This window comes from Lipotes vexillifer, unplaced genomic scaffold, assembly GCF_000442215.2.
Source record: "Lipotes vexillifer unplaced genomic scaffold, Lipotes_vexillifer_v1.1 scaffold740, whole genome shotgun sequence".
NCBI classification, from domain to species: Eukaryota; Metazoa; Chordata; class Mammalia; order Artiodactyla; family Lipotidae; genus Lipotes; species Lipotes vexillifer.
In genome coordinates, this window is record NW_006778610.1 from 278,902 (window position 1) to 302,436 (window position 23,535).

General features: G+C 36.8%; 1 protein-coding gene across 4 annotated transcripts in view; it reads right to left on the reverse strand.

Moving 5' to 3' along the window:
* The window catches only part of VCAN (versican), a 114,988-nt gene that overhangs the window by 423 nt on the left and 91,030 nt on the right, over positions 1–23,535 (reverse strand). For 2 of the 4 annotated variants that reach the window (XM_007451704.1, XM_007451703.1), the window contains 3 exons: positions 7,220–7,364; positions 1,696–1,878; positions 421–1,549 (listed from right to left, as the gene is read on the reverse strand). In XM_007451704.1, coding sequence (XP_007451766.1) covers positions 1,422–1,549; positions 1,696–1,878; positions 7,220–7,364 — 456 coding nt within the window. In that variant the 3' untranslated portion in view covers positions 421–1,421. Of the gene's footprint in view, positions 1,550–1,695; positions 1,879–7,219; positions 7,365–23,535 lie in introns of all 4 variants that reach the window. The other 2 variants (XM_007451706.1, XM_007451705.1) reach the window with 2 other exon arrangements.

Consider the following 23,535-nt stretch of genomic DNA (forward strand, 5'->3'; position numbering starts at 1 on the left):
CTTTCTTTCCATTACAGGGTTTTCTTTAAACATTAAATTAAGTGGATAATGATTCAGAGTCATCTTCAGCAGTCATTTTATTCAAATTAAGGGGAGAAAACAGAGTGGGAAGAGATAGGGAGAAATTTTAACACATACACTCCACCTAATAGGAAGCAACGCCCACACTATTTCTATATATATGCTCCTTGCTTAGAATGGGCAAACATCATTTGCTGAAAGCTATACACTTTTCCAGTCTTTTTATAATAAACACTTGATGCATTCTATCCATCACATTATTTAATCAGGGACAGAGTACCTAGATTATATTGTTCCAAACTGTGTGAGGGAAGTATAAAGGCTAACACTGAAAAATAACTAACATACTACGTCAATGTTCAGGTTTGGGGTAAAATAACATCCAATAAATTAAATCAGTATGGCTTACTTCATTTATTTATGTATGCTTCACAGCTGCAGCATTCATACATGAACATTCAAAACTTTATAAAAGATTAAAATGGTTATATATACAAAATTTCTTTCTTTGAATGTGTGTTGTTTTAACAAACCCCCTCCCTCCAGAGCCCTAGGTCTATATCCATTTGAAATGTTGTTGATCTGTAATCTTGCAAGTTAGTGTTATAAAAGCCATTAAAAAGGAGACCCAGTTGAGTTAATAATTAGCACTTTGACCCCTAAAAAATGCTCCTAGTCATAGAAAAGTCCTCCATTCAGGCCTTTCTTGTAAGTGAAGAAAAAGGAATGCAGCAAAAAAAGAGTTCCACGTTGCAGTCTCTAGTTCCGTTGGGATCCCATTAGCCAGCCAGGCTTCAGCATCACATGGAAGCCGGTTGTACCTAGGGTGGAAATGGTGCAGTGACCTACAAAACTTTGTGTTTGTTAATTGTCCAGGAAAAGCCATCCTCCATCTTGCTGACAAAGGGCAAGGGAAACCATTTCCAGCCTAAACAAACTACCAAAAGCAGCCGAACAAATGATTAAAGACCTGTAAGGCTCCATAATCATCATTAAATATGCCCGAACTCAGTGTGACTTTTTATTTTATATACAGGATTAAAATCAACATTAAATCATCTTATTTACATTGCCATTGGTGCTGAAATGGAGCTTTTTAAATAGTACAGTAGGCTGGTATACATTATAAAATGGTCTGCACTGGAGGCAAATAGAAAACTAAAGAAATTAGATAGTCTGGAAATGGTTACATTCTGCCCTTATTTTCTTTCCTTTTGTTTGCTTTCTTTTTGAATGCCAATACTTTCATTTAAAATGTTTTGGAGCACAGCAACCCAAAATGACTGGATGGTGGTCCAAAAATCCAACCAACTGATAATACTTCTCGAGGTGATAGGAAAGGCACAGGAAGTTAGGACTTTGGCTGAAATGATGAAAACACATGTTCGCCATTTTAGGGATCAGCGCCTTGATTCTTGCCACCTCCTGCTCCAACGGTGATCATGTTTTGATGTATTTATTGAATTGTCCTTTGCTGATGAGGAATTTTTAAAGTATTTCTTAGAATAAGTCCTTTGGTATGCAGATGCTACATGGAAGGAAAGAAAGAAAGAAAAGAAAACACAACAATATTACTTGCTCCATACCCTAAACTACCAATACCGTAGCTGTAAAATGAGGGTGTCTAGTAGTTGTTATAGCATGGTTGTCCATTCTTTCTAAAGGACCACTTACGGTTCAGGCAGGTAATTTTAGGCATAGCCCATCTTCCATTTCCTAGGCAACGGATGGTTGGAAGGTGGCGTTGAATGAAACCATCTTTGCAGTGATATCTAATCAGGGAGTTGATTTCATAACGAGGTTTCATCTTTCCAAAGGTCTTGGCATTTTCTACAACAGGGGGCTGGCCGCAAGCAACTAAAGAAAAGTAAATTGGGTTATTTCCAAATAATCTAAGTATTTCTATTGGCATGAGTTTCTCTTTTTTTTTTTTTCTCTTTCCTTCTTTATTATACCCAATCAAGCACCTTCAGCAGTCATTTAGATTAAGAAATTGAAAATTTTCAAGACAAAACTAAACAGTAAGGCTCTGGGCCTAGTTTGAATCTCAGATTCTGTATCTTGAATTGTGCTTTTTTTTTAAAAAAAAAAAGAACCATAGGGCATATGGTCATACATTCATCTGTCCATTTGGAGTTGCTACTTTTCTGAAAAAAATTCTAAATTAAAAGGAATTTGGAATTTCCTGTCTCATGCCACCATGTGGCCTGTTGATGTTGTCTTCACCACCATCCCAATGTTTTTATTTATTACCCACCTTCACTTCAAATAATAATAGATTTGTAATAATTAACTATTATTGTCACTTCCCCCCAAAAAACTTACTATCTATAATAACATCATAGCTTCAAAATGTGGACAAAATATGTCCAAAATATGGATAAAATACGGACTCTTTGGTATAAATAAAATATCTCCAGGTTCAATTATGTTTATTTGCTCTTTCTGTCTTCTGTACAGAGACAGGAAGCAAGTCAGGACCTAGTATTCATGCTTCAATTTTGTAATTACCTTATAAATATAAATTTCAGCTCTTAAGCAGGGTAAGTAAAGGTAAATCTTGGAATATATAACCATCATTTTAAACCCACAATAAAAAATTCCGTATATCAACAAACTTAGTGATGGTAGAAATAGTAAAAAGGAAATCGTAGTAAAAGAAACTTCACAATTTTGAAATTCAAGAAGCTGGGAAAATTGGTTCAACTGAATTTGTATTAATTTGTAATTTTATTCAATATTAGTGTACTTGTTTTAAATGATATATTTTAAAAATTAACTTTTATTAAGTGATTGTGTTTTGCTATATATCTCTAATAAAAATATAACTTAACTTCAATATCATTTCCCTAAATGACATTTCCTATCAATAGTTTACTTTAAGAATGCCATCATGAGGCCCACCTGATAAGCATGTCATAGTCTCTCATGAAACAATGCAAATCTTCAATGGGAGGATGATTACCAGAAACCTTGGTACCAAGATGTTTGGATGTCAAAAGTTCACGAATATTAAATGTATTTACATATTCAAAAGGCTGTTTATAACCATATTGTTTTGAAATGACAAATGTAGGTTTAACTTAAATATTTAGTTCCTTTAATTTACTTCTGCCTGACAAAACAGCTTAGAATGTATTGACCCACAGCAAACAAAACTGTCTTTAATGAAACACAATCCAAGCATATATTTTCGTTCACATATGAAATTGTCACTCAGATAGCCATAACCTAAAAATAGATTATAAAGTCCTACTATCTATAACTAAGAAATTAGAAACATTTGTGTATGTATTTTATTTTTACAAATTCCTAGAAGATAAACTGAGATTTCTATAATAATATGTCATTTTCAATTAATAATCTACACTATGTATATAGTTCAATGAAAACCCGCATCTGGATATCTACACTTCTTTTATTGTAATATGGAAAGTCTATACTAGGGTCCAGATACTAGCAAGTATCAGATAGAATGAGATGGAAGTGATACGGAAGGTTAAAAATTATCAATTAGATAACTCATTATACTTGATTCTGACTAATTAAAAGTTGTCTTTAAATTTGAGAGGAAAGCAATATACAGATTTCTTCCAAAACTATAAATGAAGACTTATTATAAAGGTAAAATAATTCAGGGAGTGTGGTACTGGCAAGGACAGGCAAACAGACCAGAGATAGATCCACATATATATGCTTGATATTTGACGGAAGCAACATGGCAGAGCAGTGGGGAAAAGGTAGTTTTTTCACTTGGACAATTGGGTATTCATATGGAAAAAAATACGTATTTGGTTCCCTACCTCAGAGAATCCATGGGAGATCAATTCTAGATGGTTTAGATATATAAATGTAAAAGACAAACTATCAAACATTTAAAAACAACGTAGGCTAGCTTTCTGACTTTAGGATAGGTAAGGATTTCTTAAGACACAAAAAGGTTTAAACCATAAAGGAAAATTCAACAAAATGAAGAAGTCTGTTCACTAAAAAATGCCATGGGGAAAGACAAGCTACAAACTGGGAGTAGATATTTGCAACATATAATTGTCAAGGGATTAATAACCAGGACATTTAAAAAAACTCTCACAAATCAATATATAAAAGAGGAGCAATCAAGTTTTAAAAATACACAACAGACATGAACAGAAACCTTACAAAAGAAGAGCTATAAATAAAAGTATATGAAAAGATATCCAGGGAGAAGTATCCAAGACAACGCAAATAAAATCACAAGAGATAACATTTTATACCCACCAGACTGGCAAAAATTTCAAAGTCCGTTAATATCAAATGTTGGAGAAGATGTGGAGTAACGGGACCTTTCACACATTGCTGGTGGGAGTGACAACTGGTACAACCACTTTGGAAAATAATTTGGCATTTTCTAGTGAATTTGATAGTACATGTATCCTATGACTCTGCACGTCACTCCTGGAAAAACACCCTATGGAAACTTGCAGAGATCTACCACAAACAAGTTCAAGAATATTCGTAGAAACATTGTTTATAATAGTGAAAACACTGAATGTAACCCAAATGTCCACTGGCAGGAGAACTGACAAATAAGATGTTATATAGTCATATACTGTAATACTACACAGCAGCCAAAATGAAGAACTACAGCTACATGCATCAACATGGATAAATCTCACAAACATAATGCTGAACAAAAAAAGCAATGCACAAAATACAAACAGTATGATTCTACTTAAAGTTCAAAAATGTGCAAAACTAAGCAATTTGTTTACAGATACAAGCATATGTGATAATTCTAAAGAGAAAAGAAAGGGAATTAAGTCATTATCTATGGCTGGATTGGGGAAGTAAATGGATGGGATTGGAAGGAACCTGCAGGATGCCCCAAAGATGTGTAGATAGTATGCAAGGAAGTGGTGTTTTTTTTTTTTTTTTTTAAAAAGTCTTATATATAATATAATCCTCCTTTGCAAGTATTTAATTAAAACGACCTAGGTCTGTATGTTTAAAGATGTCTAAAATATCTGAAAGGAAAAATAAGTGTCATTTATAAAAGTCTACAGACATTTATAAAATTCGTAACATTCCCCAGAGTACTGATTAACAAAGAATTAAGTCTACACAAATAAAAATCAGACAGTAGGGAGAAAAAATATATGAATCATTTTGTTTTGTCTTATTTTTCTCCTTTAATGAGGTAGACCTAATGTTTTGTAAATCTTTCCCCATTGGTAAATGTCTACCATGATGTTACTTTTGTGAATCCTTTTTAGATAAGGCAGTGGTTCTCAACCTGGGGCAGTTTTCCTCCTCGCCCTCCTTTCCCAGGGATAGTTGGTGATGGCTAGAGACATGGATGGTTGTCACAAAGCAAAGGAGGATGTGGAGTGGAGGAGAATGTTACTGGCATTCAGTGCATGGAGGGCAGAGATGATGCTAAACATTCTGCAATGCACAGAACAGCCCCAACAAGTAAGAACTGTCTGGCCTAAAATGTTAATAGTGCTGCTGCTAATAAACCCTGGCATAGGAAAAAACAACATGGGAAATAAAAGAATGTTTGGATCACAAAATGAAAAGCATGACTCCAGGGAACATTTGGAGATCTAAGAGGGCAAACATGACATTTGGATACAGACAAACAGTTCTTTAAAGACTTCTTACACTAGAAACAGGGAAAAGAGCAAATAACTTGATTTGCTGTTTTCACAAGTTCCATCACATAAGTGCGGAAGTAACGTACATAGTCAGGAAAGCTGCTCACACATAAAAGATATTCAGAATAAATTCTGCTTTAGACAAGAGAATGGCAGAGTATAGTAGTCATGGATAACAGCTAAGTTTCATCTCAGCTTTGTGTATCTTACTGTTCTCTTTCTTTTGATAGAATTTCTCAAGTGGTGTTTGTCTTTCCTAAAATATCTGTAGAGAGTATTTTTAGTTTTATTATTTTTATATTCAAAAATAAGTCAAATGGATTTTGCATTTTGCATTTGTACTTTGTATGTTTAATTGAGGTGGGTAAAATCTGGGTATAGAGATTAAATACTCATGTCCTAACACCATTATCAATTGCAAATAGGTTTATACATTTTTATGGAATTCCTATTTTTTAAAGGAAGAAGTCTATACAGTGTGCCTTAGAATTCAAACATATTGGTCAATGAGAAACACTTTCAAAAATCAGCTTTCTTAATTTTATCTGTTTAATATCAACTAAGCAATTCTCATTATATTATTAACTTATAAACAGATTATAAATGTTTTTATTGTATCATATTTTAAAGGTATTCAACAATAGATATAGGGATGGCATTTTTGTTCTATGGTTTATGTGTACAGATGGAGCTTTTAAGGGAATGAGTGAAAAACTCAAATATCTGTAAAGACCAGGAACTTAACCAAAAAGGAGGAAAGGTCTGAATGAGGACTGCAATGAATTGGAGACCACAGTCCCACCAAGGGAGGGTGGTAGTTTTCAGCTGCAGTATTTAAACCATTGATAAATTTGAACATGGGCCAGACGGCACCAGGTGTTCTTTTTTTTTTTTAAGTAAAAACTTCACATTATTTTCTGATACATACCAGTTTTTTTTATTGTTGACAACTAATTAATTTTTTTTTTGTTTCTTTAAAATTTTTATTTATTTATTCTACAACTAATTTTTTTTTTTTTTTTTTTTTTTTTTAATGCTCTCCTCATCAAAATAAACAAGTTTATAGGCCCTTGGGCTGGCAATTGTTTTTCTCAAAAATACTGCCAGGTAGTTTTTCTACATAAATGCTACATTGTTATCTTAAGCACTTGAAATCTAAGGTGAACACATTATTGAAAACAAACTTTTCAATTATATTGAAAAAGTAAACCATTCCAGAGCAATAAGAGATGCCATATGTGACATCCAGCTTATGTCTTAAAGAATGACATTTGGGCTTCCCTGGTGGCGCAGTGGTTGAGAGTCCGCCTGCCGATGCAGGGGGACACGGGTTCGTGCCCCGATCCGGGAGGATCCCACATGCAGCGGAGCGGCTGGGCTCGTGAGCCATGGCCGCTAAGCTTGCGCGTCCGGAGCCTGTGCTCCGCAACGGGAGAGGCCACGGCAGTGAGAGGCCCGCGTACCGCGCAAAAAAAAAAAAAGGAATGACATTTATTCTTCCTGAATTTACTTGATAATTGAAATGCAGATTAAGTATACATTATTAATGGGGTAATCATTACCTGTTCCTTTCTTGCAGGTATAGGTGAGATGGTAATTGCAGGGAACATCATTCCACTGGCCATTCTCATGCCATATAATTACAACACAATCTTCTCCAGCAGAAAAGAAACTATCTGGCTGATTGGGCCTCCAGTTCTCATATTGCTGTAAAAATGGAGGGAGAAGATAACTATTGACAGTCAAAGAGAAGCATATTATAAAAGCGACAGTGCCATTACTGCACGATTAAATTACAAGGGACTCAACAATTTCTGTTGAACCATCTAGCTGAAATAATTCTGGTGGTAAAGAAAAAGATTTTTACACTCTGAGTAGAAAATGTATATATCTCAAAGTCTCTCTTCAACAAATATATATATTTTTTCCTTTGGCGATGAGATATATCTAAGGAATCAATGCTCAATTTAAGAATTTTAACCATGTCATTATTATTAATTGTAACAGCATTAATGGAAGTGGAACAACTAGAGGAAAAAATTCATAATCTCGTCACTCTAATCTGTCACGTTTTTTTCCAAACCCTATGTGCACATATAATTTTATGTAGAGGTGATTATAGTGCAATGAAATGGTCATTCCTTCTTTTATATTTTTACCACTATAAAGTACCTTTGTCTTATTGAATGTAATTGTTTTCATCCAAATTCTTTGCTATGTTGATATATATATAAATTGATATATTTGCTATATTAATTTTTCTGTTTACCCGATATACCTATGCCCATCATTTTATCTTCAACCTTTCTGAGTAATTCTGTTTTAGATATGATTCTTATGTGTACCATCCAGTTGTGTTTTGCTTTATGATTTAATCTGGAAGTTGTTTTAATAGGAACATTTATCACATTTATGCATATTAATATACAAGATAATGCTTTAAAAATATCTTACTATAAATATATGTTTGCTTTTCTTTAATGTGTGTTCAGATAATTAAAAGGAATTTTATTGACCTGATGTTTTTCTACTGGTTACCTTTATATCTACATCTTTAGATGATACCTTTTGATTCCCTAGTTTGAGCAATGAGATATAACCAGAAATATCTTTTGCCTTCCATCACAGTAATACATGTCTTTTATTCAGCACCAGTAATGAATGAAGCCCTCTTCTGGTACTTTTATGCATTATCTCTTACAGTAATCCAGCAAGACTGGGAATAACTTGAAACTTAGCAATGTTAAACACCCAGGACTTTTAGGTTTACATTCAATTTTTTGTTGCATTAAAATGTGACCTCCATATCAACCAATAATTATATGAAAAACACAGTCCTTATGCCTATTCAAAAACAACAAACTTTAGTGAGATGAAAATAATATTGGACCATAAATGAGAGAGGAGCTTTCTAGCCTCCGGTCTCTTAACTAGAATGTGATATGGGACATGTTTGTTCATTGCCTCTCTGGCTCAACTTGGGTATCGCTTTCCCAATATGCTTTGCCTACTGGCACGTTTAAATCACATCTAATGCTGACCAGACTGGTGGAGACAAATTTCCTTCATGTGAAAGAAATACGTATTCAGATTTATGTGACAATGGCAAATGTGACTATGTCTTCTGGGCCTACAGATCTATTAGTCTTTCCCTGAATTAAATTTAAAATAAGTTTGTGTGTAGAAAACAAACTTATGGTCACCAAGGGGGAAAGGGGGAGGAGGGATAAATTGGGAGGTTGGGATTGACATATACACACTACTATATGTAAAACAGATAACTAATAAGGACCTACTGTATAGCACAGGGAACCCTACTCAATACTCTGTAATGACCTATATGGGAAAAGAAACTAAAAGAGTGGATACATGTGTATGTATAACTGATTCACTTTGCTGTACACTTGAAACTAACACAACGTTGTAAATCAACTATACTCCAATAAAAATTTAAAAAAAAAAGAACCAAGGGGGGGGGGGCGGGAAATGAGTCTGTGGTTGAAACAGTGAGTTAAGAGATTTTATTTGAAAAAGACAGAGTCAGAGAAGAAAGAACTGTATATGAGTTAAGGCAATTGTTTCCAATTCAGAGCATGCCAAAAAACAGTCCTGCTAGATACTCCCAAAAGCACCATGGCTATCTTTACGTCTTTTAAAAATGTATAATAAATATACTAGAGAATGGCTCTAATTTTTCTTTCTTCTCAGAAAATAATGTGGTTTTTAAAGCTTTAAAATATGGTAAAAACCTAGATCTTTGATAAAATAATTTGTGAGAAGAAGACCTTAAGTTTGAAAACCTCAGGATTAAGAGACCTTCTACTTTTCCTTCAATCTCTTTGCTTAGCTTTGCTTTGAAATACACCTCAATCATGCCAAAATTAAGATAGGAGACAAGAGACCTCTGCTATGTAAAGAAGAGTCTCTGAAAAGTGATAAAACTTCAAAGAACCAAGGGAAGCTTAATAAAGACTTTTTTTCCAAAACACAGAATTAAGGGTGTTTTTACTTCTCTGGTGGAAATCCAGAAATTATATGGATTTAAATTCAACTCTAGTAGCCTGAATGGTACCACTGAGCTACCCCCTAGGTGGCCCTGGGAAAGATGCTCAGAGGACCGTACTCACCAAAGCACTCTGTCTGGCAGGTCTTCCTGCGACTGGGAACTGACATTTGATCTGACCTGGGTTTCTAATTATTTCTTTATTTTCCTTTTCTTTGCTTATTTCCCTTTCCTTACCATCTCTTACCCTCCACCCACCAAGCCTTATTTTTTGCCTTTTTTTTTTTTTTCGGCTACCCTCCTTTAATAGATAACAGAAAAGGAAATGGAGTAACAATGCAGATATAAACATCACATTCAGCCTGCTGCTGCTGTATAACTAAGCTGTCTTTAACAGATGAATTAAAGCAGGATAAAATTAAAAATTAAATTAATAAAGAATAAGAATTCCTTAAAACTAACAAAGATCTACATTGAATACTTTTTATGGTGAAAGATCCCAGAGTTCCTCATATACTTAATTTGGATTTTGGAGCTCAATACTTTCTAGTTTACTTTCTAACTAACCTCTTTCAGGAAACCAGTGAATGTCCCCAAAGGTGGAAAATTTTCCAGCATCCCAATACCATGTGCAAACTGTGCAGTGGTCCTCTTTCCTTGGCCTTACTACACTATTCATCTCCCCTCTTTGCTTTATTTTTCTTCATAACACTTATTACCTTCTAATATCCTATGCATTTTACTTACTTATATTTTTTCTCCTTAGTAGAGTGTAAGCTCATTGAGGACAGGGATTTTGGCTTCTTTTGTTTACTCCTGTATCCTCAGTGCCAGGAGCTATGCCTGGCACATAGTGCTGTTGTTTAATAAATAATTTCATATTTAGAAATAATGAACCCCAGAGTGTGCTGTGCTCCTCCCTATCCTTACCTGCCCCTGATCGAAGATGTTGTTTGCTGCTGGCAAACAGCAAGCAAGACAATCACAAAGTCAGCAGAAGTAAATAACTGGTCTGGAAAACAGTTGGCAATACATACCAGGAGCCTTAAAAAGTTCCTACACTTGGGCTTCGCTGGTGGCGCAATGGTTGAGAGTCCGCCTGCCGATGCAGGGGACATGGGTTCGTGCCCCGGTCCGGGAGGATCCCACATGCCGTGGAGCGGCTGGGCCCGTGAGCCATGGCCGCTGAGCCTGCGCGTCCGGAGCCTGTGCTCCACAACGGGAGAGGCCACAACCGTGAGAGACCCGCGTATCGCAAAAAAAAAAAAAAAAAAAACAAAACGTTCCTACCCTTGGACTTCATAATTCTACTTCTAAAATGCTATCCTAAAAATTAATCAGAGATATGAACATTTTATCTAAAATATTACACTAGCAGTAAGTGGGAAAAATCTATAGAGCAAATATATATTCAATAAATCATGGTATAGCCAGACAAATGGGACATTATATAACCATCAAATATCTTGGCTTTGAGGAGTACACAAGGAGATGGAAGATACTAAAAGAAGTGTTAAGTTAAATAAAAAGCAAAGTCCTAAAAATGTACAATAATCCGAATTTTATGCATACTCTCGATGCAGCTGTGTGTGTGTGTGTGTGTGTGTGTGTGTGTGTGTGTGTGTGTGTGTATGCGCAAAAGACCCAAAGAAAATGCAGTTAAATGTCCTAAAGTTTATATCTAGTGATATGAGACTAAGGTAATATTTTATTCTATATATTCTTACAGATTTTCCAACTTCCCTTGAATGAGCATGAATTATTTTTCTAATCAGTAAAAATGAACGTTATAACATGAGCTATGCAGTGATCAGAAAGAACTTACCGATTTCTTAGCTAACACTTTTTAAATCTAACCTCAACAAACATCACTTCAAGTCATCCAAGTCCCTCGACTGCCATGTATTTTGCAGCTGACATTTCCTCCTGATCCGAACAATAACCATCTCATTTTCACACTGAAATGAGATTCTGATTCCATGCCACCAAAGTAATTCTCAGGCCTTAAGCTTCCCAGGCTCAGACCTCTGGTAAAAGATTTAATTGTTTTGGGTGGGAATTGCATTTGGCTCACAGCAGTGATCTGTGTTGTTGCTTGGCAGAACTGTGGCTTAATGGTGCAGGACCAAATTTTAAGTCTGTGGTTTTTGCAAGAATGTTTGATACCCACAGGCATGTCACACTATTACCTCATATCTGATTGCTCCATTGTGCAGATTTATTTTGGCTAGGATGCTTTGATTTTGCTCCATGTTACTGCCAAACTGACTTAGCAAAGGAAACTCCAGTTTTCTGAACAACTTTCTTTGTTTCCTCCTGAATTCTTATAGCCTTATTTAATATCACTTGCAGAGAAAAAGAGTAGAAAAAATAAATCATTGATTTTAGGTTCAATAATGTATTTTTTTCACTAAAGCTAAATGTTAGGAAGAGAGCTCTCCTCAGGAAATCAATTCTGAGCTATAAGAATGTAATCGAGCCTCTCTCACATAGACGGTGTCTCATACATACAGAAATGTAGACTCTTGGAATGAGCAGAGAAAAATTCTCTGCTTCCATCTGGATTTTTTTCTCCTCGCTGGGATTATAAGCAAACATCCTGGGTGATCTAGCCCAGGTCGACCCTCTTCTAGGGCTGGATGGGCAAACTAAAATGATTCCAAAAAGCCAGCATGGCTTGGGGAGAATTCATTTTAACACTGTTAACAAAAATAAATGCTGATCAGACCTCAGCCTGTTTTTGTCTCAGAGACTCATGTTCTCCATTCCAAACCTTGAACTCTCGTTGTTTCCCCCAGAGACCAGAATTAGATCAATCCCATGTCTGAAAAGAAACCCCTAGATTACTGTGCATTTTTGTTCTCTTCTGATGGCAGAGAAAATTATGACATAAAAGTCACATGGTTGATGTAAAGGAAAGCCAGCTCAGATGTAAACTTATCTACATGTTCTATAACAAACATGCATTTTATTAAGAGGTAATTTTTTATACCTAGTATGAACTGCTTAATGCTGTACACTATATGAAAAAGTTACTTGTAGTGTTCCAATTAAATGATTACCTCTCTGTATGTGTAAAAAAAAAAAAAAAAAAAAAAAAAAGGCCCCAACAAAACACAACCATTTCAACTAAACTGGATTTATTAACTTTTCAATTATTGTTTTCTCTTTCCTTTCCCCCCAATCAGATTCAAGCAAGTTAGCTGCCAAAAGCATAAAATGATTCTAAAAATCCTGGCCAAAATCTAACAGCTAAGTACCATTCTCTTGAATGAAAATTGTCTCCACAAACCAGAGAATTCATTTTGAACCAATCCTAATATTGAGAGGACAAAGTCGGAGCAGACTGAAGTTATTCATTACAATCTATCAAACTTTACAAATGCTTAGATTATTTTATTCCAAATAATCTGTATTTTATTGTCAAAAATTTACTTCTGTCTTATATTAACATAAAAGCGGAGAATTATCCTGCAGGTCTTCTGGAGCACATGGGACTCCCCTGCCTGCCAATATTCCCCACTCTCAGAGAGTGACCTCAGTTCCACAGATCTAAGACAAACTTGACTTAGGTGTCTCAAGCAGAATGGCTGAAGAGTTATTCTCTCCTTCCCAGCTCTTTGCAAAGTCTCCAACTTAATTCAATCAACATATGGGGAGGGAAAAGGTGTGTGTTGTGTTTGGGGATGGGGGTAGGCTCTCTGCTTTTGAAAGTTACCAGCAACCTACTAAAGTCAGACAGGGTTTACATCCTTTCAGGGTGACTCTGATTATATAGTATCTAGGAGTCCCAACTGTCATTCAGAGATACCAGATGATCTTTTATCTTTAAAATACACACCACCATGATCAATGGCCCTGAAATCTCAGCAGATAACTAGTATCACAAGCACGCACAGAATAAATGGAAGATAAAACTGTAATGTAATTGAACTAGAGATGGATCACTGTCTTTTTCCTAAGGTGAAAGAAGTGTTATTTCACAGACTCACAGACATAGAAAAGAAACTTATGGTTACCAAAGGGGAAAGGGCGGGGAGGGATAAATTAGGAGTTTGGGATTAAGAGATACACACTACTGTATATAAAATAAACAGCAAGGACCTACTGTATAGCACAGTGTACTATGTTCACTATCTTGTAATAACCTATAATGGAAAAGAATCTGTAAAAGAATACACACACACACACACACATATAACTGAGTTACTTTGCTGTACACTTGAAAGTAACACAACATTGTAAATCAACTATACTTCGGTTTTTAAAAAAGTATTATTTCGGAAATACACAAGATTTAAAAATAAATCAGGTACTTTGCTTTGCTTTGCTTTACAAAAGGAGTTTGCTTGGTTCAGCTTTGAGCACTGCTTTCAGTTCAAGAAAGGAAACGAGACCATCCAGTATTAGTCAGTTAACTGCTGTGACAGTCACGTCCCAGCTGGTCCTTTATATGATATATATATAAGCAAATCGATTTATGAGGAAATATGCAAGCAGCATGGTGAAAAGAAAAGGCTGGATCATGGAAGGCTCTTGAACCACAGAATGACTTACCCTTCATGCAACATTCCAAGATAGTTCTAAACAGACACTCTGCTTAGAATCTCTTGGTTTCTTTTCCTCTCTAATAAAAAGAAAATGGAATTTTCACACACTAGATAAAATTTTAAAGTTCATCTTTTTGTGGGACACAAATTTGAGATTTACTACCATCACACACACATACACACACCCCTACAAATATAGTATTTCTTGGCAGCAGGGAAGGATATATCTAGGATAGACCTTTGGGAATGCCCTTGTTCACACAGACCTGTGTAGCAGAGAGGTCCCCACCATAAATAAAATAGAGAAGGTCCAAAATGGTTAAATAGTTAGTAGAATAAACATCAACAGACCCCTAGAGATGGGAAAACTGAGCTGTCCATTGGACAAACTTGCCAGCTAATTGAACAATTTTTACATACTAGCCAGCCATTGGGTACAGTCCAAATTTGTGCCTGAGCAAAAAGTACGAAATATTTCATATTTGTGGATCTTCAGGGTCTCTCATGTATATTTGAAACTACAAATCTTGAATCTGCATCTGCCAAAGGGCCTACTCTATCATCGACCTTGTACCTACCCACATATTTACCTATAGTTTTTCAGCTTAGATTGAGTCACCTTTTATTCTTTAAAATTCACTGTAACTTAGATTATCTTAAATGGCCAATTAAAGGCTTTATGTTTTAGAACTATTATGAGTTTTGCCAAGTATGTTTAAACAATTAACCGCACACATTCCATCGATAAAAACCACTCTTGACATTTGTCCAGTAAAGCCATGCTCTGACATAATATATTACGGTAATTGTTGGGAGAATTTAAGGCTTCAAGCTATAATTTGGAGGTTTTTTCCATGAACAGTCCAGTCTCTGCTTTCTACCTACTCTCTATTCCCCCAAACACTGCTGATTTAATTCACTGTAAAAAAATTTTCATAAGAAAACCAAAAATGTCCTCTAGGTTCACATGCCAAGGGAACCAGCCAAGGAAAACTTTCCACTGCTATTACTGTGTATAAAGTGAAGATACGGGAAAGATTGGTCCCAATGCTTACCTCAGTTGCTAGGATTTTACTAAGCATGTGACTCCATGTATTAGCTTTACACTGCATTTGAAAAATCATCTCATTTCACATTTAACTTTCTGGTTCATGATATAATGCAATTCATACTAGAATTTTAAAACCCAAAGCTATAGGGACTTAATTCACAGAGAATATTATTCCTGCAGAGACCTAAGTGGAGTTCTGGGAATGTGAAGTTTTGAAACGCAAAATACTATATGGCCACTAGGTGGCGATATCCATCCATCATTAGATTTTGAATTCTCAATTAAGTCACTGTTAACAAAGCAATGTAGACGTCCCCCCCACCCCCGCTCCACCCCAAACCATGATTATTTCCTCCATGTGGAAAAAAAGATTAAAGGATTATCTGTGATATGTTCCCTCAGTTTTGTGAGGAAAAGTAAGAAGAGAACACTTTGCTAAAAGATAGACCTCAGCTAAACAGTATTTACCAATCCAATTCTATTTAGCTACAGGACAATGTAGCTATAATCTGAACTTTCTAGTTGACTAAAACGTTCGACTACAATATTTATTTTTTTCTATTTGTCCTTTTAAAATTATCAGATGATTTACATCAACAGTGAAGCTGCATCAGAAGCAAAGCCAAATCTATAATAGCCACCTAAAATCCTTAGGACAGGGCAGATCATAAATAAACACCAATGCACACAATTAATGTCTGCATGTGATTTAGTCTGTTTTTAGGTAAAAACTTACGTAGATTAGCTATAAAAACATGACACCTATACTAAAAGCTGACTTCTCTGTGTTCAAACTCCTTTTATCACCTGGAACCGGTAGTGCCACTGCTGTACTCACATGGCCACAAATAACATCCAAATGCAGTCGATGCCAGGGGTAAGCAGATAACCACCAAAGGATAAAAGCAAACTCCAAATAGAAAACACAGTCCCTAGAGGATGGCTTACCCTTTTGAAACATATGCTGATAAGAAACCACCTTTGCACTAAATAAAGAACTCAGAATAACCACTCTGGGTTTATCCCCTGGCCCTCACCTTTCAGAACACAGGTCAAACAGTTATCTGCCAGGAGCTTAGAAGGACTGCTTATTAGAGAAATCAAAACATGTGTTAACTTTAAAATGCCTTTTTTCCCTCGATGGCTGTGGTCACAAGAGGCATTTGTTTGCAGTCTGTGGGGGATTATATTTAATTTTGTTTTCTTTAAATTGTTGGGGCAAATGACCTCACTGCAAGGTAGAAATATACCCTCCTCTGATCTGCGTACTTGCTGTGGGTTACTCTGGTCTGGGTCCTTGTTTATTTATGTTTTAAAGGAGGTTATGGTTTGGCTGTTGTCTTTTAGTTGAACAACCAAAAGGAAAAGAGCAGCTTTGTTTTAAAGGAGAAAGAGACGTTTGTTTTGGTGTCACTGCCCAAGGCTGGCAGCCTGGAGTGGGATCCTACAAACATGAATATGTCGAAGGGAAAAAAACTAACTCGGGGTCTCCTGATAGCTGTGAAAGTGGCAATATGCCCACTATTTTCCTAGCTGGCAAATCTCTGTGCGGGAGAGACAATCTGCCAGCTCTGGAGCACAGCACTAATCTTGTGTAATAGCATGAGCTCACTGCCCTACAAAGTAGTAATCATCCATAGCAGTTTCCAAAGGATGTGAGTTCCTCCCACTCTGAGAGCACTTGGAGACGGGGTCCCAGGCACAGCCCCACTAAGCCACTTGCATTTAATCCCCACCATGAATGGTGCCAGTGGGTTCCTTCACCCCAAGTTTGTTTGTACAGGTCTTCAGTCAGGAAGTGTTCACGATCCAAATGCAACTTGAAACTGCCAAACCCATTCAACATTTTCTTGGCCTTTTCCATGGTTATGCATTGCCTTAAACTAATTAGCAATTAAATTTAAATAACCATGTGTGATTTTTAAGGTTTCACAGAGCACTATTGGAAAAGCATCTGTGAAAAGGAACTACCACGTTGATAAATTCTTCTTTTTTTCAAGGAGAATCTTGTCAAATATGAAATGATTTTCCAGTGGTGGGTAAATGTTCTTCCAGCTGTTTGCCCGTCAATAGCCATCTGCACTCAAGGAAGGGAAAGGCGGAGATGAGGGTTTTGTGTTCTAGAACTACACTATGGCTCGATATATTTTATGTGAAGAATCAGAAGAACCAGTTCATGGTTTCAAATCAAACTGAACTGCAACACAAGTAAAAATTTTCACGAAGAGCTCAATGGTCCTTCAGAAAAGAAACTGAAAATTCTTCTACTGGTGGGTAATGTGCTAAAGAATGAAGAAACAGCATATGTTTTCCTTGGCTTTTCGATTAATCTAATGAAGCCTGTGAGATTTAACATAATTAAATTAATGTTGATATGTGGTGTGACTTGCTTACAGAGAAGTGGCATTTGACTTGGAGCTAAAACCACAGCACAGCCAACACACACCCATCTGCAAACACTTTACAGGAAGTCTTCTAAGATTTTCAGGTAGAAAAAGTAAAACTTAAGGTTTTGGTTTGGGTTTTTCTTTTTTTCTTTTTTGCGGTACGCGGGCCTCTCACTGCTGTAGCCTCTCCTGTTGCGGAGCACAGGCTCCGGACACGCAGGCCCAGCGGCCATGGCTCACGGGCCCAGCCGCTCCGCGGCACGTGGGATATTCCCGGACCGGGGCACGAACCCGCGTCCCCTGCATCAGCAGGCAGACTCCCAACCACCACGCCACCTGGGAAGCCCCGGGAGTTTTGTTTTGCATCATTTTTTTCTGCCAAATCATGTGCAATCCTTCAAACCTACAAACCAGCTTAGAAAAACTAATTCCACAGGGAATTAGTTAATACTCCTGATTCTCTTTTCAATGTCCAAGACATCTGGGAGAGGGAGGAGGATATGAACCTTTGTGTCTATAAATGGGTAATAATAATACATTCCTGCAGAAAAAAGAATAATGGTTTATGGCCTGCGAGTTACTCCTTTTTAGGGGTCTCTTTCTGGGTTAAGGGCTATTTCTTTATTGTTTCTACCTTTTTAAAAGCTGTTTTTTTTCTCACCATACTTTGCTTGACAGACTGACATGTTTATTTATGAAAGGAGAAAATGGGTCTCTGGATTTAAAGTCAATTCCACATCCACTTTGGCTATTTTCCTTCATTAACTCTGCAGCATAACCAGGAGGGCAAGTGGGTGTCCCAAATTCTAGGTGTGCCAGTTTGCCAATGCTCGACCATGTTTATCAAAGTGAAAAAGAAAATGCCAAATTCAGTTATCTTCCAGAAATATTTTTTTCAAGTAGCATTTTTTAAGCACAAAAGGCTATCAATTAGCCTTTGGAATCTATATCCTAACTAACAAGGGGCAAGATAAGTTGGTTAGAGCTAGGAAATAAGACATTTAAGGATCAGTGAATTAGTAACTTGTTTGAGAACTTTCTGACTAGATCCAGAAAGTGCAGACTTCCCGGGAAGCTGACAAGCCAGCAGCCTTGCATGGGTTGACACTGAGTGCTGACAAAATAGAGTTGACAAATGGAAAATGTAAAAGAGATGTAGAAAATGTTCGTTTTAATGTGTAAGGATAAAGTCAGAGGGTTTTTTGGCTTTTTTTTCCCTTACAAATCAAACTTTCCTAAAGCTCCTCAACATTTTTAAAAGAGAACTGGATTGTCAGTTCTACTCAATCCTCAACCTCTGGACAACGCAACCTAAGGTGACATTTTCCTTTGAAGTAACTTCATCTGATCCACTGAAGCATCCGATCCCCAGTGGTGAGGGTTGAGCTTTGAGGTGCTGCAGGAGCTCACTAAAGAGAACACAGAAGGGAGAAATACAGACCTTGGGAAAATTGCCACTGCGAGAATCTTATTCCTGGGGCTCAGGGAGAGGAGGGGGCAAGACGGTAACAGCTTTAAATCTCTGAGGTCCACAGCTTGATTTTAAACCATTGGTTAGGGAGTCATGTTATAAAAAGTAGTGTGATTAAGGCACCTACCAGTTTCCAATATCTCCCTAACTGTGCTGTCCATGGACACACTACAGTCTGTAGTTGAAAAGCAAGTTGTAAAAATGATTTTGCCAGGGCTTCCCTGGTGGCGCAGTGGTTGAGAGTCTGCCTGCCGATGCAGCGGACACGGGTTCGTGCCCCGATCCGGGAAGATCCCACATGCCGCAGAGCAGCTGGGCCCGTGAGCCATGGCCGCTGAGCCTGCGCGTCCGGAGCCTGTGCTCCGCAACGGGAGAGGCCACCACAGTGAGAGGCCCGCGGACCACAAAAAAAAAAAAAAAAAAGAGATTTTGCCAGGGTGTATATAGGTGGAGAAACATAAATGATTCCATAGTGTTCCCTGATGTCTGGCTCCCTCTGTGCTTGAAAGAACAGACTCAGATTGTGGATAAATAAAGGAAGACCTGTCCAACCTTAGGCAACCAACTCATCCTTGGTCAAGCAACCTATAAAAAATGAAATGAGCTGAGAACACTTAGGAGTGAGATTTCCTTTTGCTTGTTTCACTACATTTTGGATTTGGATAATAAGGTTTTTTAAAGTCAAAGTTTTGAGTAATTGTCAGTTTCCTAAAACTTCATGGAAAATCTGCCCTGATATAACTTAAACCTTCGAAAAGTTTGCTTTCCATCTCCTCTTCCCAAAGCTTATGTATTCTTGGGACAACCATGGACAAAATTGTCATCATTTCCAGTAGGAACATCTGTTTTCCTTCGGGTTAATAACTTCTGTAAGATGCATTATGCTCAGCTACATACTTCTGTTTCTGAGAAACATTTGTTTTCTTTTCGTCATATCTGAAGTAGCACCTATTACGTTTTAATGTTTTTCATACTGATTCAACTTTAAATAAAATACTTAATTTAGATAAACAAGAATTGTCATATAGAGATTCAGCCAAAAGACTTAATTGGTCCTTTCAGGATTGAAAAGATAACAAAGTGAATTGGTTGAGCAATGTATGGATATTGATTATCATTCAAATATCTATTTTTCTCAACCACTCTGCTAGGTGCAGAAAAAACAGAGATGAAAGTGTTTCAGAAAGCTCAGTGTCAGGAAATTAACACTACAGAGGCCAGTGGTAGGATGGGAAGAGGGTACAAAGGGCTTCTAGAACACAGAGGAGGAGCTCTTAGTCACACCCAGCTAGGAAGGGTTCCTGGAGGAAGGTGACTCTTGGCTAAGCAAGGTATTCAAACATCTATCAAATGAAATTAGGGCAAGAGGCGAGAACATTCTAAGCACGAGGGCAAGTGGATGCAAAGACCAGCAGAAGTGAGATGTCATGGCTTATTCCTGGAACTGTGGGTATTCTGAGATGAGACAGCTTAGGAAGTATCAGATGGAGTAAGTGGGCTTGGTATGCCTTGATAATAATTACAGAATTTTATACTGAAGGCAAGAGGAAGACATTTGCAGAATTAAAAAGGGAGTAACAGGAGTTCAGAGCAAGGGGAGGGGAAGGTCACAGGCACTGGAAAACAGATCTAGGGGAAAACACTTCAGGCTAGTCATTCATTTAACAATGGGTTAAAGAAAGAACTTAAAAGTCAGCTAATAGTACAGAAGCTAGATAAGAAATGTTTGTTTAAGTTCGCCAGCTTTAATGTGTATTTAACTTGGATGGTTTAACTTAGTGTCTTTGAAGACATTACTTGGGTGACAAGTAAAGTAATTCATTATTGAAGTTATTTGTCAGGCTTTCTAATAAGCACTTGGGGCATTTTGCTGTTAGAAATCTATAGTCAAGTTAAAGAATGACTGGTGAGTAGAAAACCAAAGGACAAACTGAAATGTGACTGCTTAGTAGGAAACCAAGTGACAAAGTGAAAACTGAAATGTGTTAAGAGAAAATAACCTTAATAGAAATCACAAGGGTAAGGATAGAACCAGTTTTGTTCATGAGTACACTTTTGTGAAATTTACTGGGTAAACACCCCAAATAAAGAATAAAAAAGATTTTAAAGATCCAATAAAAGCAAGAATTTGGCATTTTATTAGTGATATCAACATCCTATTACAGAAACCAATAATGTGGGATGAATCCATCAGAATCTGAAGAATAAGGGCAAAGTAGATAACTTGGCCAAAGAAAATTATTAATTTAGTATAAGCATATAAATTGAATTAGTCTAGCTATAAAGGATAATCGTATTAAATATGATACACTACAAATGTATTGGAAGCAAAGTCTAATTATTTCAAGAAAAGAAATGATTGAAATTGAGACCTAATATAAACTTATTTGTTTTTACTCTAAGACTGAATAATAAAAGATAATATACGGTAAATAGCAAAGGTTCTTTTTGTATTAATACTGCTCTACCTCCCAAGAAGGATAAGCTCTAATAAACCTTTCAAACAAAAAATGGGGGCGGAGGGGAGAGGGGAGAAATCACTCTAAAACATAAACAAAGTTCTTGAAATTGCACACAGTCAAGTTAACACCATTCCCAATTGTAAGCAGATACTGCTTTTCCCGATGAAGAGTTTACTATTAGGGATATTTTCAAAAGCAAGACACTTGGAGTAAACAGCGAAACAAAGGAGAACTATTTTATTCAAAGGCCTGAGCACATATGGAACCTGTTAAGGGGATGGTGGCTGCAGAGAGAACTACAAACAAGTTTGAGAGACACCTAGGCTGTCTCTGAAAGCAAGGGACGGAGGCAAGTGTGGTTAGAAAAGCAGAAAGTGGGCCAGAGATCAGTCAAATGGGAGGGAGACAGGCTGTTGGGCAGATGGTCTCTTCTGTTCCAAAATATTCAAAGTTAAGGACACTCCTTAGCACACTTTTATTTTACACAAAGAGTGAATTAAGAAGAAACCAAGGGTCCGTCAGAGTTTTTCCTGGATTTACTTGGGTCCTTTCTTTGATAAACTTTGCCTCGTGTATGTAATTCATTTGCTGCCCTCTTCACATTGAGGCCTTTCCTTGGTGCTCTCTCCATAACCCTTAGGTTCCAATTAGAAAATGTGAATTAATTAAGGGTGAGTTTCTTGTTTATATTGTATAGTTATCTGTCTTAGGTTATGTTATCTTCCTCTGAAAATCTCATAGGAAGATCAATATTTCTCCTTCGACAAAGTGCAATGCCCACTTATTTACCAAATTTAGGACCAGTCTAGACTATGGAAATTGTAATTAAGTTATTTTTTCACAGTGTATTTCACAGCACGGTCCATTAAAAATTAATGGACACAGACAAAAACGTGAGTTGAGTTGGCTTGCTTCAGCATAGTGGAATAATGACATCTGATGAAATCAAGCACACCTGGATGGCACCTGACAGGCAAGATAAATTCCCTAAGATAATTTACAGACCTCACTCATCTGCCAGCTGTAAGCCAATATTCAGTCCCATTAACCAAGCTCACAGGGGCCATAGGGCCTTATCCTACACACCTTCCGAAATAAAAAGCAGGCAAGAGAACCACTTCTCTGAAGAGCTGAATTGCTACTGGAGAGACCAGAATAGACATCTAGTAAAACAGAAAAATGCTGAGAATGAAAATATACAAATCAATTCTATGTAACCAAGGACAGACTGGAAACAGTCAGGGACTTGGCCTATCAGGTCAGTATGTTGCAAATGACAGACTTTACATTCACTTCACTGCAGCAAATGCAACTATTTTAGGCTCAGGGCAGGACCATACAGGCACCCAGCCAACAGTTACGCTTGGAGATAAGTCGTGGTCCAGGTCTGCAAGGCACAAGGAAGTAGCAACTGCAACTGGCCACCTGAGTCCTTGGCATTCTAGCTTCTGCACTACAGCTCACAAGAACCTGTACTTTTACTGGACCACTTATAAGGGAAAGTCTTTGGGAGGAAGACTTAATAGTGGGTATCCTAGACCTAATTTCTCCCACAGGAATGAAGCCTACATTCAACAAGGGAAGGCTGACTAAATGCCTATGCTTTATAATATACATTAATAAAATTATAAAAAGTCTTAACTATCTGTAATATAAAGGAAAAAATCCCTTTAATTTTTATGTTCGCTTATAAATTAAATTAGTAAAAACAAAATTGTCTATCCTCAATTAAAATAAATACATAAGAAGTCATGCTATACCAACCACTATTAATCTGACCAAAATTATCTCCCTGAAATTATTATTCATTTCAGCAAAATGAAAACATACAGATACAACAATTGCAGATATACCATCCACCCAGGACAATTAGAAGAAAACGAGACTATTGATGTAGAAGACGTAATCCTATACCTTACGGGGAATATATTTTATGAACAATCTACTTTCCCTA